This window comes from Ammospiza caudacuta, chromosome 1 (genome assembly GCF_027887145.1).
Source record: "Ammospiza caudacuta isolate bAmmCau1 chromosome 1, bAmmCau1.pri, whole genome shotgun sequence".
Classification (NCBI taxonomy): Eukaryota; Metazoa; Chordata; class Aves; order Passeriformes; family Passerellidae; genus Ammospiza; species Ammospiza caudacuta.
In genome coordinates, this window is record NC_080593.1 from 19,910,892 (window position 1) to 19,926,968 (window position 16,077).

At 36.6% G+C, this 16,077-nt stretch overlaps 1 protein-coding gene across 1 annotated transcript in view; it reads right to left on the reverse strand.

Moving 5' to 3' along the window:
• PLXDC2 (plexin domain containing 2) overlaps window positions 1–16,077 on the reverse strand; it is a 257,062-nt gene that overhangs the window by 52,556 nt on the left and 188,429 nt on the right. Inside the window, exons 7-9 of the mRNA XM_058805010.1 lie at window positions 13,269–13,368; window positions 4,296–4,391; window positions 3,292–3,373 (exon numbers count right to left, since the gene is read on the reverse strand). Of these exons, the coding sequence (XP_058660993.1) occupies window positions 3,292–3,373; window positions 4,296–4,391; window positions 13,269–13,368 (278 nt within the window). The remainder of the gene's footprint in view (window positions 1–3,291; window positions 3,374–4,295; window positions 4,392–13,268; window positions 13,369–16,077) is intronic.

Here is a 16,077-nt window from a genome sequence, read left to right on the forward strand (position 1 = left end):
AGAGCACCACAGCACTACTGTGGCACCACAAAAATAACATCTGTGTGTGTTCCAGGCATATCTGAGTCTCACTACCCACCAGTGCCCTCAGAAGCAAACAAAAATCCTCCCTCTGCACAAATCTGAGTGCTAAGTTTGTTGGGAGATTATTGGTACATTGAAAACCCACCACTGCCAGTTCAAAGCCTTCTTCAGGCTTTTGCAACAAAGGCTAATTGGCTTCCCCACTCTGGGATTTGCCAACAGACAGGAGAGGCAGTCTTGGCTCCTCATTTCTTGGACCAGTGTGTTCAGTCAGATTTGCAACTGAGAAGCATTACTCAGGCATTGTTCCTAAGCATTCCTCCTACTTCACAAAACCCTATGAGCACACATTTGAAAGTGGACTGTAAATATTAATTTCTTTATCCTTTAGGTACTTCTGAAATGTCTAAGTTAATACTTCATGGAATTCTTTGCCCTTGGTTTTTCAGTCTGACTTTATCCTAGTGGAGCAGAGCAATGTATATCATAACAGGAGATAAAAGTCTCCACTGATTTACAAGACTGGTGAGTGAAGAGCAGTGACATACAGAAAAAGCTGAAGGACTGTGAGGTAGGAATTAGCAACTTTCCATCGTTTATGATTTTTAGCCAGGCTATTAGATTTTCTTGTTGAGGAAATGCTTCCTAATCATATGCAAAAAGAACGTTTTAACTGAGCAAATTTATTTTTGAGGGGAAAAAACCCACAATGGGGTACTGAAGCAAATGATTCTGAGCACTCTTCTTTGAACTAGACATTGCCACTGAGAATGGAATAAGATTTTTTAATTTTTTATCTCTTGAAAATGATTAGTCATGCTGAGAAAGTGCAAGGTAAAGGAAGAGAGGCACTAGACTACAAGTCCAGAGAGAGTATGCAAAACTGGTAGAAAATTTTCAAATATGAGACAGAATGATTCCTCATCCCAATAATCTGCAGTGTAAGCAAATAAATATTCAGTTTTCACATTTTGGAAAGCAAGTTGCCTCTTTTCACAAAATATTTAACCATTTATTATTTCAGATCTCTTTCTCCACAGAGATGAAATAGTTGAAGTTGCTCATTTCAGAAACTGGAGATGGGCGGCCAAGAAAGACAAAGAGGCCTGAAGCAGACACCCACCAAAGCCATGTTTCCAGAGGAAACAGCAAGCTAACAGATTAGGTGTAAAATCCTGTATAAGGATTTTACATCTAGGACTTGACCACAACCACTGTGGTCAAGTCCTAGATGAACAGAGTCCTGAAGAAACCTGTCTGATCTAACAGCTGGCCCAGGTTTGAGTGGGAGGTAAGTCTGGATTTTCCATTCTGAGCTATTTTATGACTCTATACAAAATTCTCCATTTTCTAAAACCTGAATGAATACTGCTCATTCTGAAATATAAAAATTGTATGGTATGACTTTTTTAATACTACTGAAATTTCTATGTAGAAGTGTATTCTTAGTTTCCTTTTCAATATCCATCCTTTTTCTAAGGAATCCTCTCCAGTTCCTGCTTTTGCTGGTGGTCAAACAATGCCCAAAGACAACCTGCATGAAGTGACAGTCTCACTACTGTCAGTAATGCCTAATTAATAGCAATAAAGCTACTCAATCTACCTGCTGCATCTTCTCAAAAGCACAGCCATGCTGCAGAGTGGAGACAGCTGTTTTTGGGAAACAGTACAGAACTACCTCACAGCAGGCTCATCTTTGATCTCCACATGCAAAAAAAAGCTAGTTTTTCTTCATTCAAACTTTAATTTAATAGAAATCGATGTGTTCAGACTGTGCATTTTTCAGCAGTAAATTACACCTTTCCAGTTGTGAGGGAACAGCCACAAACACTCCTAAATGAGCAGAAAGAAACACGGTGTGGCTACATGACTGGTTCTGCTTCTGCAGAAGGATAAAACTTAGTTCTCCACAGTGAATTTGTGCCTCAGTGAGCAAAACATATTTCTCAGCAATGTCAGAACTTAGGAAACTCAGGTGTTTGCAAACTAGAGGGAAACAAAAAGGATCTGAAGGTTTCTGCACCTGCTCTGTACAAGAGGTCTGGATCTTACGATGTAAGGGAGTTTATCCAAACAAAAAGGAGAACACTGGCCACAAAGCAACAGGCCCTGCTCAAACCAAAGCAAACAGAAACTCAGTGCTACAGCATCTATTGATGGAAGGAGAATGAAGCAATGCTGAAAGAAAGGATTTGGCTAAAGCAACCAAGAACTGTTGTCTGGAACAGCATTCTAGAAGTAATACTACTCTTCAATATATTTTCTATGTTTTATATTACATGATTTGTCTTAGCTCTAATTCCACTGGAAAGGTTTTTGCAAGACAAATGGGGAACAGAGTTACTTTTTAAGTGACTTACTACAGGAGTTGCAGCTTAAGAAAACATTATAAAAATGACCCAAAATTTCTAATTCTATGCTGTGTTCTTCAGCTATTTACCAGTTCTTCAACATGGTGTCAAAATGTTGCACTATTTTAGAATGCTAATTACTTTTTCTTGTTTCAGTATACATCAGTTTCATACAAAGTATTTCTAAACCCAATAACTAGAGCTGAAGAGCACAGCAACAATGAATGTCCATTATGATACTGCATTTTGTTTCAGAGTAGTGGCATGAAATTCATCATTATGGTCAGTGAAGGTCGGTGATGGAAAAACTTTTTGAGAAGCTGCAGTTGCAGAGTTTCCATTTTGCTGGCTGTGCTTCAGCTGCTCCACAGTCTGAATCACTCCTGCCATGGACTTGGCTGTCCTGGTCCTTGTGTCACTGAGAGCCTGAGGAGACCCAATGCACCCACCAAGTGTAATGACAGGTTAAAAAAGGAAAGGACTTTGACTGTTTGGATGTGTTGGTCTCCCTGCTGCTAACAAGGAAGTTTTTACAGCTATATTAACACCTTGCATCTCCATGGGGTTAAATTATTTTTGATGAAGCCAATGATGTAGGGAGAAAATATGATTTTTATTATGACATCTCCTTCTTTTTCTGCTTCAAACGGATTTTAAAGTATGACTGAAGAAACAAGAACAAGGGCTTAATTCCCGAGTCAATTATTTTGACTATTCTTGCCTAATTGTTGAAGTGAAATGAGACGATGAGCTGCCAGTGATCACACTTGAGATTTATGTTCATGTGAATGCATATATATAAACACAAATGTAACAACTTTTAATGCTGAATAACCTGCAGGCAATGGTTTTGGATAGCCTTTGAGCACAGCTCCATATCCACACACATAAAAAGGAAAGAAATTATTTTCTCTACCTTTGGAGTTTACTGCACCAGCTGCAGTTGAAACCAATCTGGGCAGTGACACAGGGACCGCAGCTGGTAAACTGGAGACAAGCTGGGATGTAGATAAACATAAATTATTTCTTTAGTCTCATATATGTTTCACATAAAAAACACAAAAGAAGAATATATTTTCTGATAATACATATTTAGGAAGTCAACGGGTTCAACCATATCTAAAATAAGACCCTGAACCCAGCCTGTTATAATGCTTTGCACAATTGTGTACACAAAAGTACATTTCATCTGTGGTATTCCATTTGTATTCCATTTGTAAATGCATTCCTACTTCCACACCTGTTCATTCAGCTTTGTTCCTAAATTTTTATCTTTTTGCTCAATATTAAGTATTTCCTTAAATCTCTTTCTTCTCTGGCTGTTCTTTGGTGCTGCTAACACTCAGACATAAGCAGATAATTAGACTGACATATAAACGTGCAAGAACTAAACCTGAATTTAAGAAAAGGAAAAATAGATGTTTCTACTATTTTTACAATAGTACAGCTGGCATTTTAAACCCCAAGATTTCTAAGCAATGTAGTTTTACCTTTGAAAAAGAAGCCTGATGAACTGCAAAATACTTGGAGCCATTTGTTTGGGGATATGCCTTCGTGATGTGATGCACAGTACACAGAAGAATTCATGTTTGCACTGCAAGCATGAAAACTGTTCTTTCTTTTTTCTTGAGGAAATGTATTTAAAGGCAATATAATCATTCTTCTGAAAAAATAATTTGGCACAAATTTCATGCAAAACCTACTGGGAGCTATGTACCTATAAACTAACTCGAGACACACGAGAATGGACTGGATAATGCATCATCCATTCGGGAATCTAGGAGAGGATAAATGAATCTGTTTGTGATTCCAAGTCCACAGATAAAACAAAATATTTGAAACTGTATATGTGTTGCTGGGAGGGAGAGGGAGATGGATGATTTCTAGATCTGGCTCCTGCTTATGTAATGTTTTACTTACTTGGAAGTGGTATCATTTCAACAGCTGAGAGATTGGTAATCTTTGACATCTGTAGCTCCACCCTGTGGTATTCATAAATTGTTCTTCTGCGGACATCTGACAGGAAAGAAAAAATAAATCATATTTTCTAATTTTGCAGTCTTTAGATTGTGAAAAATAGTGGATGTACTAAATGCACACTGTTCCTTTGATACACATATGGCAACTATTTTTCTCAAGAATATATTTTTAACTTTGAATATCACAAAATAACAAGTAAAGATAGGTAGAGAATTTTTCAGTGGAGAAACCCTCAGAACTGACAGAAAAGGAATTTCTCCTGGAAAAGAATTATGAAAATGCTGAGTGTGCTCTCAAGCATCTTAGTCAATGATCTGGGCAGAAATTCTAGAGGGTATACCGTCAGACATTTTAGGGTGTATTTCAAATACACCCTTGCTTTCCTAAGACATTTTTCTCACCTTATAGATTTGAGAGAAATGCTTTATATACTCACTTTGTCAGTTCTTGCCAAAATGTGCAAACAAAACTTATTTAATTGCTTAATCAAAAATGTTAGCTACAAGATGGCTCACATCTAAGTGTACTAGAATATATTTTCATATTGTAGCATATTAGAGAAGACAATCTTCCTAAACAGCCATTGTGCATAATCTTTACACAGGCTGACTGCACCTGTTTCTCAAAGCAGAAATTCAATATAGTCAATGTACTGTTCTGAAGGGCTTTGAACTCACAAGCAAATATAAGACCCAAGCACAAGATAAACATTAAAAAATCACACACTACTTGTCAGAACAATATCCTGTAATGTGTTCTGAAAATTCCAGATTCTATATATACAGTTGAAATATAGACTGGCAAGCTTGTATATTTGAAAATCAAAAGAACAACCTCTAATACCAATCTGTCATAAAAATGACAGCTTTCTGGGGTGGTGGTTTAATATTTATGTTCTTCTTGAAGGTCTGATAAACTAACTGAAATCAGAGCTAAACACAATCACTGACCCTCTGCAGTCATTCCAGAGAGGAATTAAAGGTTACATATAAAGGACTAACAGATTATCCATGCCAATGACCAGTCTTAGTCTACATGTAACAGAAGAAAAGGAACTTGTTGACAGTCACAAACTCAGACTTTGGATGTCTTCTATGCTGCCAGCCCCATATGGATTAGAGCACACCTTATTGCTTGAGGAAGCAGCTTCTCTGCCTTCTCTTACCTCATCTCAGGGACAAGTAGGCAGTATCTCACTTTCAGATAGTAATATTTCTATTTAGCTCCAAATTAGCACCATTGCCAACCACTTCTTGCAATTTATTTGAAGCTTTGCTAGGAGTTCACCCCTCCTGGTAGCAGAATTCTCTTTCAGTATGAAATGAACCTATATTGAGCTAGTTTTATGTGCTACCTACAAAGTCATTCTGACTAGCTAAAAAACAGATATGGGCACGTGCCAAAGTTTACCCCAATAAATGCCTTAAGTCTGTCCTTCAGATCTACTGGAGAGAAAATGTTTTCAAGACCAAACTAATTTTCTGTGGGGATGGGGACAATCTCTTGCCAGCTGCAAGAGGTTTATGCTCACAGGATGGTCAGTCTCCCCAAAGCCCAATCAAAGTGATTGTAAAATGCCTTTAAAATGAGCTCCTGCCAATGCTGAAGGCTGTAATTTAATTTGTTTCCACAGAAATCTTTAACATTCTGTCAAAAAAAAAAAAAAAAAAAAAAAAAAAGGCAAGTGAATGTGAATACATAAATTAAAATGCTGGGTGTCAACACTTTATTTGAACTGCATCTCATTTGTACTGGTACAGACTAGTACACTATAATCCTGTTAATGCTGAATCTCTCCTTACAGGTTCCTCGCAGGGCTTACAAGAAATAAGGAGCTTCTGGCTTTCCAAAGACTCAGTAAGAATCGGAGATTCAGGGCATAGATACTTTTACCTCACCCAGTGCATGAAATTTCTGAAAAACACTATTTTTAAGAGAATTAAGCATGTTGTATTAAAAAAAATTCTAATCATGCATATTTCAGCATGACTGTTTATTGCATTAAATCCCATTGCCTGAGAGACTCAAATTTGATCTTTTTCTTCACAAAGATGACTGTGTCAACCACAGGTGGTAAGTTTGCATATAAGGCATCTATCTAATCTAAGAAACTAAGCACAGAGAGGTATTTGCATAGTCACCTTCTAACATATTTGTATATTCTTGCAGACAGGTGGTTGGAATTGTGAGCATTCAAATTTATCTGCCTGACCAGGCTAGAAAAACATGAAGGGCTTGATTATTTTGAAAGTATGACTTAAACATACCATGCTTAGATCTTCAAAATCCACTTTTCTCTCCCTATTTTGAATTGTGAGCTGGTTTTCATTATCAAAATTGGTTAAAAAACCCCTAAACCCAACAAGATAAACAGGAAAGTGAATACTCTTCCCTTACGCTTTCCCCCTGACCTCTTCACACACTCCTGCTTCAGCCCAGCACAGACATTACATTTCCCTCAGGTGGAATTTGTTCTTTGTCTTATGCTGTCTATTTAGCTCTTTAACAAAAAAGAACTAGTGCAGAATCACAAAGAGCTTATGAGTTCATGTATGCCTCAGTGCAGACCTTAACATGACAAGAACTAGTGAAATAATTTGATGCAGTAACAGATCAATATTCAAGCATCATGTGCAGGTATTTTGCTATAAAGAAATGTTACATCAGGTCTAGCAGGGAAAAGAAGAAAGGAAAAGGACTTTTTTATGCTTTTGAAGTACCATTTCTGGTTCTGAATTTCAGTAAATATGTGTATGTTCTTTTCCTAGTCATGAAAATATTTTACATTTCTACAAGTCTGGGTTTCTCAAACACACTTTTTACTAAATGCTATAAAGTTTAACATATTTTTTAATAACTGACTATATTTTTTTACACTTAGTTTAATTCACAGATGGTTCAGATTGTTTTTTGGTTTGTTTTCATGGCATGTACTTGTGCTATCTTTGAGCACAGGCCAAAGGTACAGTCCCAGCAGAAAAACCTGAAAACACCAGCTACTTGAGGTAAGAACACATTCCTCATTGACTGAGAGAGATAACATGGGGGTCAGAAGGCCATTTGAAAGAATTCTTTCAAGGGATTAAGCAACAAATCAGTAAATTATAGATGTGCAAGACTCTGCTGTGACAAAATAATTCTATGTAGTTTTATCACAGTAGTATTAAATTTAATAATTCTATATATAAGTATTCTTTGAAACAGAACTGCAAGAGTTGACTAAAGGTACTCAATAGGGAGAGTACTCTGGGGAGGGAGCAGTGCCAGGAGAGCACCAATGATTTCTTAACATGTCTGAAGGGTCAGTAGTTCATAACAAACTATTCTAAATATGTGGCTGACAGATGCATAATCTCTCTGTATCTTTTCCATTACATAATCACGGCTTTTCCTCATACACCATTCCTCAGCTAAAAACTGCAATACAGTGATATGTGAAAATACTGGAGAAGTCATTCTGAGTTTTGAAATTATATGTTCAAACAAATAAAGACTTTTTCCAGTGACAGATTTCAAGGGAATTTGGATTGGCCATATACCCAGAAATAACTGCTGAACAAGACCATATATATTCATACAGCTGTACTTTCACTTTTAAGTCTTGCTGATAGAGAAAACACAAATGGTAAGAGGGTTCATTTGATTATGCAGAAGTCAATTTGAAGTAAACAATTTATGAAACATATCCAACAAGCTGCAAGCAATCTGTGGAAAATATAAGGCATAGAGAAGGGAGGGGCACAGCTGCTGTGTTATACAGCCACTGACTTTGCTTGACAGAGACATTGTTTGACATCACTGGCTGAATGAAACCTGTCAGCCTGGTATATCTGATTGCTGTCACCACAAAAGGTAAAGGAATTAGGATGTCAAAGTGTCTGTTCTTTAACAGCTTTATATTGCTAAACTTATCAATATTTACTAATTAATTCTTGAGGCACTGACACTGGGACTAAAAACCAATGCCTGCAATCCAAACCCCTCCACAATTGCTCCTCTGAATATAACACACATCTAAATCTAGATAAAAATTCAGATTCCCTAATTGTATTAATTTTATCATTCTCACAAAAATTACTGAAAATATCCTTTTAAACCTCGGAGCTGCACCTCAAATCTGTCAAGCAAACCATTGAAGTAGGCTCTGAAAACATCTTTATGAACAATGCACTAAGAGATGTTCTGCCGCAATGCTCTGCACCTACCACAGATGATTTACTTTGAAACTCTCCATGTCCTTCCAGGTTTTCCCCAATACCGGTTGCCAGCTAAAAACTCCTAGTACAGGATCTAGGTGTGAAAAACTTGCTTTATTTCCTAATCCCACCATGCATCAAACCGCTTCACTCTGAGATCTGTCTGTGGCCAGTTATGAGAACATTTTAAATTTTGACCAACTTGTACCAGTCCTGGCAGTATTGTCATGCTACAAAAGATCAACAGCATGCTCCTGAATCAGATATCTAGTGCAAGGAATCCAGCTACCTGGATAAACCTTTCTGGACCAGCAGACAAACATTCATGGCAGGAGCAGCTGGCTCTGTGGGATTAGTTACACTAGTGAAAAGGAGAATAAATACTATGATTTTAGAGTGATAACTTTAGGGCCCATTTTGCACAGAGGTAAATGATAACACTGCCAGTAAAGCAGCAGGAAATCAGACTTGATTTCCCAAGTGGTGCTGCACCTTTATATAATAGATATCAGAGCATAAATGGCCAGTGGTGTTTTACCCTTCAGGAAGGTAATCCTAAGGTTCTTTTAGGGGCTTCACTGCTGTAAACAAAGTGGTGAGTTATCCTGAGCAAACATTTACAACATGCAGAATTGTCACTCAATTATATGCTTGAGTTACACTACATATTGAGTGACACTAATTGCACTGAAACTGGAATATTACTAACACACAGCTCAGCTACAATTTCATTTCTGCACACAGTGTTGTTGAATAATTTCAGTGTGATTAAATGTTAAGTTGTCAAGGCATGGATTTCCTAAAAGAGCTGCATCTAATACAGTAGATGCCAAAATCACAGAGAAGTATGTCTCATTGTGGAGACAGACCTACTACCCATTTTCTCTTTGTGCAAGACTGAAATTCACTTGTGTAGATCCCCTGAATCTGGCACTGTCTCATTTCCCAGTGTATTTCATGGTTTTGTGGAAAACAAACACAATATGGGATGGCTCTCTGGTGGGGTTTTCATTGCTAAAATACAAAAGTGGGTTGCAGGAAATGCTTTTTCATTTCTTCTTCTTGCACAACAAAAAGCTAATTGAAATACAATAGGGAAGAGCTCTGAAACAAGGGAGAGCAACATACTAACCCTGAATGAGAGGAAAAACAGAGGGAAAGAAAGATGGTCATTAAGGTAAAGAGAGCTCTTGGGAGTCTGCAGAAGGGAGAGCAAAGGACACCACAGGCAAGTGAAAGAAGGACCAAGAACAGAATAACAAGGATGGCAGAGAAATAAACAAGAAATGAAGGGGAGCTGTTTGGAGAAGGTGAGCAAGGAACAAAGGTCCTGAAGTAGTGAAGATGTTTAAAAAAGTCTTGCTGGAGGAAAATGTAAAGCTCCCAGCTTTGTCATCACCAATCATGTTTCTAGCTGGAAGACATCCATGAAACTCTCACTGTGTTTGTTACAAGAGGAAAAATAGTTGGTGTGCAAGTGTTCAACATGTCTGAAGAAGAAGAAATCAGGATGGTCACTCTTACTTACATATCAGAACCAGAGTTCCAGAGCCTGGAACTTCATTTGAATTACCTGGAAAGAGCTGAAACTTTTCCTCTGAAATTAATCAAAGGACCTAGTTTGCCACTTTGCCATAAAAATCTCAGAATTATCAGGTTAACCTTGGTGTCAAACAGAAATTTACTTCCCTTAACTAAACACCTCTAGAGTATATACAGGTATATCTATATCTAGATATAAAATAGTTGCTAATCTGCAATAATATAATTATAAGTGGAATATAAAGACATGGTCTATAAGCAAGAGGTAGTAGCAGATCAAGGAAATAATTATTAAAAAAAAAAAAAAAAACACAACAAAAACCCAAACAGATATAAAGCCACTTGCCAAAAATCTCCTATCTCCATGTTCTAACTCTTAAAAGATAAGATGAACAAGTGGATGTGCCTGTGTGCTTTTAGGGGCAGATAAAAGGGGTATTACTGCAAAGTCTTTCTATGAAGAAGTATATTAATAAAAATAGGTATAATATTCTCAAGTTCCTCCTTCTAAAAAAGTTCAGAAAAATATTTCCTTTTAGCCCTTGGCTCTTCAAGACTTTTCAGAACTCATTAAAATGCACTTTTAAAATGAAATGGCTGATCAAAAAGCATGTTTTCTCTTCCCAGAATGAAATAGGTTCGCCTGGCTTTTGAACTCATCTTTCAGAAGTATTAAAAAAGTTATTACCAACCTTTTGGACAGTATATCTGAAAAAAATCTGATAAATAGATAAGCTTTAAATCTTCCAAAATTACATTAATAAACTACGTCCATTATATTGACATTTTAGAATACTGAGCATACAAAAGGCACCAAAGATTTTCAGCATTTTTTAAAATTGAGGGGATATATTTACTCAAACAGGGTTGTGTTGTTCTTAGTATCTCTTTCCTTTTCAAATGCACAATATATACAAAAACAATTGACAGAGCTCAAACAAGAAGCAGTAGAGTTTGGGGTGGTTTATTTGCATTATTTGAGGGGGAAGATTTTTGGCTTTTTTTCTTTTTTTAATAACTAGCCATGAACATGAAGGGAGACTGGGTTCTTTTGATGGAAAAATCTTTGATAAAGTGGCAAGGTAGAGCTAGTAGTTATACTTCTTTGCCTTCTCTTGGGACAAGAAACAATTTATATTCTTCCATTGTCTTAAGAAGCCAACAAATAAAGTAAAATAACAATTCTACCATATCATTTTTTCAGTAATTGACTAGAGACATAGTTGATTTCATACCTCTGAAAAACAAGAATTCAAGAACATGCATATTTTAAGAGCATCTGATACTGGCTTTCTATGGGCCAACATTATTTACCAGCTCTGTCAAGGTGCTATTATATTGTCTGTACACATCAATATAAACTTATTTCATTGAGCACACAATTCAGCTTCAGGAAAATCTAAAGTGAAATGATGGTTCCCTTGATTAATATTAGCTCTAGTGTAAGCTGCAATCTAGCAAAAATAATCATGAATTACCACCATCCACAGAACTGGTAGTTAGGGGCAAGAGCAATGCATTGTAAACAGCAATACATTAATAATGCTCTCAAAACTGCTGTAGCAGTGGCACATTTTGTACTCCTTATCCACATTATAGTCTCACTTCTGTTAGCAGAAAGTGTCATGTGGAAAAAAAAATATAGATATGCTGAAACCAGAAGCCTAGTAAGTCATTCTGCATTCAGCAAAACCAATAGTATTTACTGGTAGTAAAACAAGTGCTTGTCTGAAATATTTCTGCAAAAAGAAACATTCAGACTTGAATAAAGACTCACATCTACTATATATTTTCCATACAAAATACGTAAATCTAATACAAGTGCTTTAGTGTTGTTTTGTTATGGAGGCCTGTTGTCAAAAAATATCATCCTGTTGCATCTCTTGGATAGAATTTCTTTGTGACTAGTCTCATAAACTGTTTGCATAGTCAATTAACCTAATTTCTTCCTGAATCCATATTTAGAAACTAAAGATTCAAAAATATTCAGATGATTTACTTGCAAATATCACTCAAATTACTGAAATTTGTTTCCTAGTTTCATTTGCTCTTAAACACTCAAAACCAATCCATGCAAACATAGGCACAGCTACCTATCATACTTCAGAAAGAAATTTCTTGTCTCACGTGAAATCATGGCATGCTACGTGCTTCACACTACTCTGAGCTCACCAGTCACAAATAGTACTGAAATTTTCCATATTCCCCAAGACAGGACATGCAAGAAATGGGATTGATGCTCCCTGGTGCTAAAGACTGTTTATATGTGATGAGGAGATAGGATGAGCTGAGAGGTCAATAGCACTGGATTTTTCAGTGTCGGCCCCATTTGCTGTCTGTCTGAAAGCTGGGCTGGATCAGGTCGGTCCCTGTGAGCACCACAGGTCTGCCAGAGCTCACTTTAGGAGAATGTGCCTGGAGTCAGCCCTAGGAGCCTGGTTCAAGCACAGCTCCTTCCATCTGTGCCCTGCAATTAGGGCTACATCGAAAACTGATCTTAGTAAATTTTCTCTAAACATAGAAGCAAACCTAGTAGACTTGAAAAGTGAGCATATTCTCTAATGGCTAAACAGCCTCAAAGGGTTCTGTACACACTACATTAGAGCATCAAGAAGTCGCACTTATTTCCTACTATTTGTTTTCAGTGAAGCCATGCAAAGTATAACTGAAGCCAGACAAGACTAAATTCCACCTGCAATACTGTTGCCATGAATATGTGAGCTCAAGATGTTATTTAATAACTACATCTCCTCTTTTTTCCTGTCACTAAAATGTGTACATGAATTTGAAATACAGAATAAGGTGTCAAGAGTTTCCAGCTTGGATATTTTTGGATACAGACTTTTTTTCTGAACAGATTGCTTCTTCTTTACTATGGATATGAAAGCATGTTCCAGATAAAGAATCTTATGGAAAACCAAATTGAGCCAGTTGAGAGTTGAACTTGACATTATTTGACTGGCCATTTAATTTTATTTACTTAATTTGTCAGCTCAAAAGAAACAATGACGGGAAAAGCCATATTGGGAATTATCAAGCAAATAAAATTACACTTGAATTAACAAGCTGAAATTAGCTAAGTGATTTGTTGTGCAGCTAATCACAAGCTTGATGGAATCAGCTTATACTAATTTCTCAGCCTCCAAACCATTAGCACCACTACAATTCTACATACTGGGAATTTGCTGGATCCTGTGCACGACCACAAATGCATCTGAAAGTCCCACTTTCACTGGGTGGTTGGTTGAACTTATCTGTGTCACAGCAACAGGAATCTAAAAGACAAAACAGGAAGATATTATTGAAATATTGAACTAGAAATAAAGATTAAAAATAAAAAGCACTGCCAAAATGAACATTTAACCAGTGTAACTTAAAAGTTCTAAATATATATTTTACACAACATAGCACAATAGAACCAAGAATTATTTGAAGATAGAAATTATTGGTTTTCCTTTGTATTTTATCTCAATTTTCTTTGCATTGTTTTCGCATGAACCCTTAGAGGTAGAAAAATTGTCAGTGACAAAGCAGAAAAGTATAGTAATTTCCAGTAATTTATTTCCCCCAACTGAAGAAAAAGTGAGATGATGTGCCAATACACTCAAGGATCAGGAGACAATACCTCCTGTCTACTGTTGAACTCAAAAACTGTGAAAGTTCAGCTTGGAATGGACGTTTTAAAACTTATGGCTTAGTTAACTTGCACTGAAAACTCTGTGAATTTTTATCTGTAAAGAGTTCTGACTGAATTACAATAACATTTATTATGTTCTCGAATAGCAGGGAAACAGCATTGTGGTAAACATGGAAAATTCCAGATGCTCAACTGCCAATACCTAGAGGAAGGAATAAAAATATGTAGATAGTCAAAGACCATTCCAGCTTTATGTTACAGATTTACAGGTAGCAAGGCTGCATGAAAACAAAGGGTGGGTTTGATTCCATTCTTGGGACAAGATTGCGGCTTTGGCTGATACTTCTATACAGATATAATAAGACTGAAATATTTTGAGATGTTTGATTTAGTGACCTGTAGAATTTCTTCAATATTAATATAGGTAAATAGATTGACTGGTCACAAAAAGCAACCATCACTAAGGGAGCAGCTCAGACTGACAGTGTGCCTTTACAGCATTCAAAAGTTCTACCCAAGACTGAGAAGGAAACATAAATTTACTGCCTAGCAGTTCTCCAGATGGCAGTAGCAGAGTAAAAATAATGAAATGCCTGGATCAATTAGCAAGGTTAGTCATTGCAAAAAATGCAAAGCTATAATACAGACAAAAAAGAGTGCAAGGTAGAGTTTGGGGACCATGGTGTAGGAAGCAGCAGCTCTAGAAGGAATCTCAGTGCTGTAGTGGATGAACAACTTCAGCTGTCTGAGGGGACATCTCAGCAAGAAAGCGTAATTGATATGATATTTGGTTACACAGTGAATATAGCTTAGATGTGGGGTGACCATTTTACTTGCACCTGAAAATTAGATCATTGCTGATATATCACACAGAGTTTGAAATTATATATTTCTTAAAAAGATGCCAGAAATTAAGAGAAGGAAGATTAAAAGTGCCATAAAAATACTTTGTAAACTTCTCCAATTCTCAAATGCCATTAACAGAAGTGTTATAAATGTTCTTTCTATTTGACTTCTGGGTGAAATACTGAAAAGCTGGTTAGATTACCACAAACAAGTTCTACAAAAGGCAGAAATTACTCAGGGACTAAAGTCTTTTATTCTAGCACAGAAATATTTAAGCAGTTTCCAGAGCAGTTGTAAACTTCAGGCAGGTACCTTAGGAGTAGAATAAGCCACAGCTTTCTATGAGCAATTATGACTTTCTGCCAGTTGCTGCTTTCAGATATCTTATATTTGGATATCTTACTTTTCAAAGCTGCCCTTCAGTTAACCAGAAATTTTTAGGCTGAGGGCAGATGGAACTCGATCGAGTGTAAGAAACTGAGACACAAGGTATTAGTTTAGATAACCCAATAGCTTGCTATGGCTTTAATTGTGTGAAACCACAAAAATTATATAGTTGGCCAGTATTTTTCACATAGCAGAAAAATGCTGAAGTAAAAAGCTGTGTATTCATAAAGTGACTGAGGATTCCGTTCTGTCTACATGATAATTAATAGCATGGTTTCTGGCATTTGAGTTAAGCATCAGTAGTTCTCCTTGTGCCCAAAATACCTTTTGGTTTTGCTTTTTCCCAATTACACTGGTAAGTAAGTTCTGGCGAATTAAACATTGTCATAAATTTCCATTCCTTTTACTTAATTTAGTGACTGGGTTTTTTTGGGTTCTTGCACACATGATCTGGTGTGGTATAAAAAAGGCTTGTGGCATGTTGTCAAAATGACAGGAAAAAGAAAACTGGCTTGAAAATACTGCTAGAAATACATCAGCTTAAATTTGGCTTATATCGGCTGGGCTCAGATGCAGTTACTGGATAATATGACAGAAGAATGCCAAAAGCCATATTTTCAAATTCTTCAAAATAAAAGACTCACTAAGTTCAGAACTAAGTCTATAAATTTTCTGCAGCATGAAAGCTTACACAAAATAAGGGAATTATTCACAGTCTCAGAACACTGGAAAGAAAAGCTTACATTAACTATCAAAGAAACTGTCTTCAAGGACTTTTGAGGAGGACACTGAAGACAACCTATTGAAAAGCAAGTTAGGAAAAGCACTGATGAAGAGGATGCAATGACTTTGAAGAGAAAGTTAGAGAGGAAACACAGCAGTTGAAGAGAAGAGTGTATTTGGAATTGGAATTAGTAGGTTTGTGACAAAAGATGGTGGCAAAATTGTGATCTTAATGCATAAATTGTGTCTGACACATGAAAAGGATTATACTCATTTGTATCGTGTGAATGTAAATCAGGAGAAGTTGCACTCTGGCCTTCTCGAATGAGACTCCTTTCTTTTTAGTCTAGTGCCTTTTCACATGTTTATTGTGAATTTTTGAATTACTGAA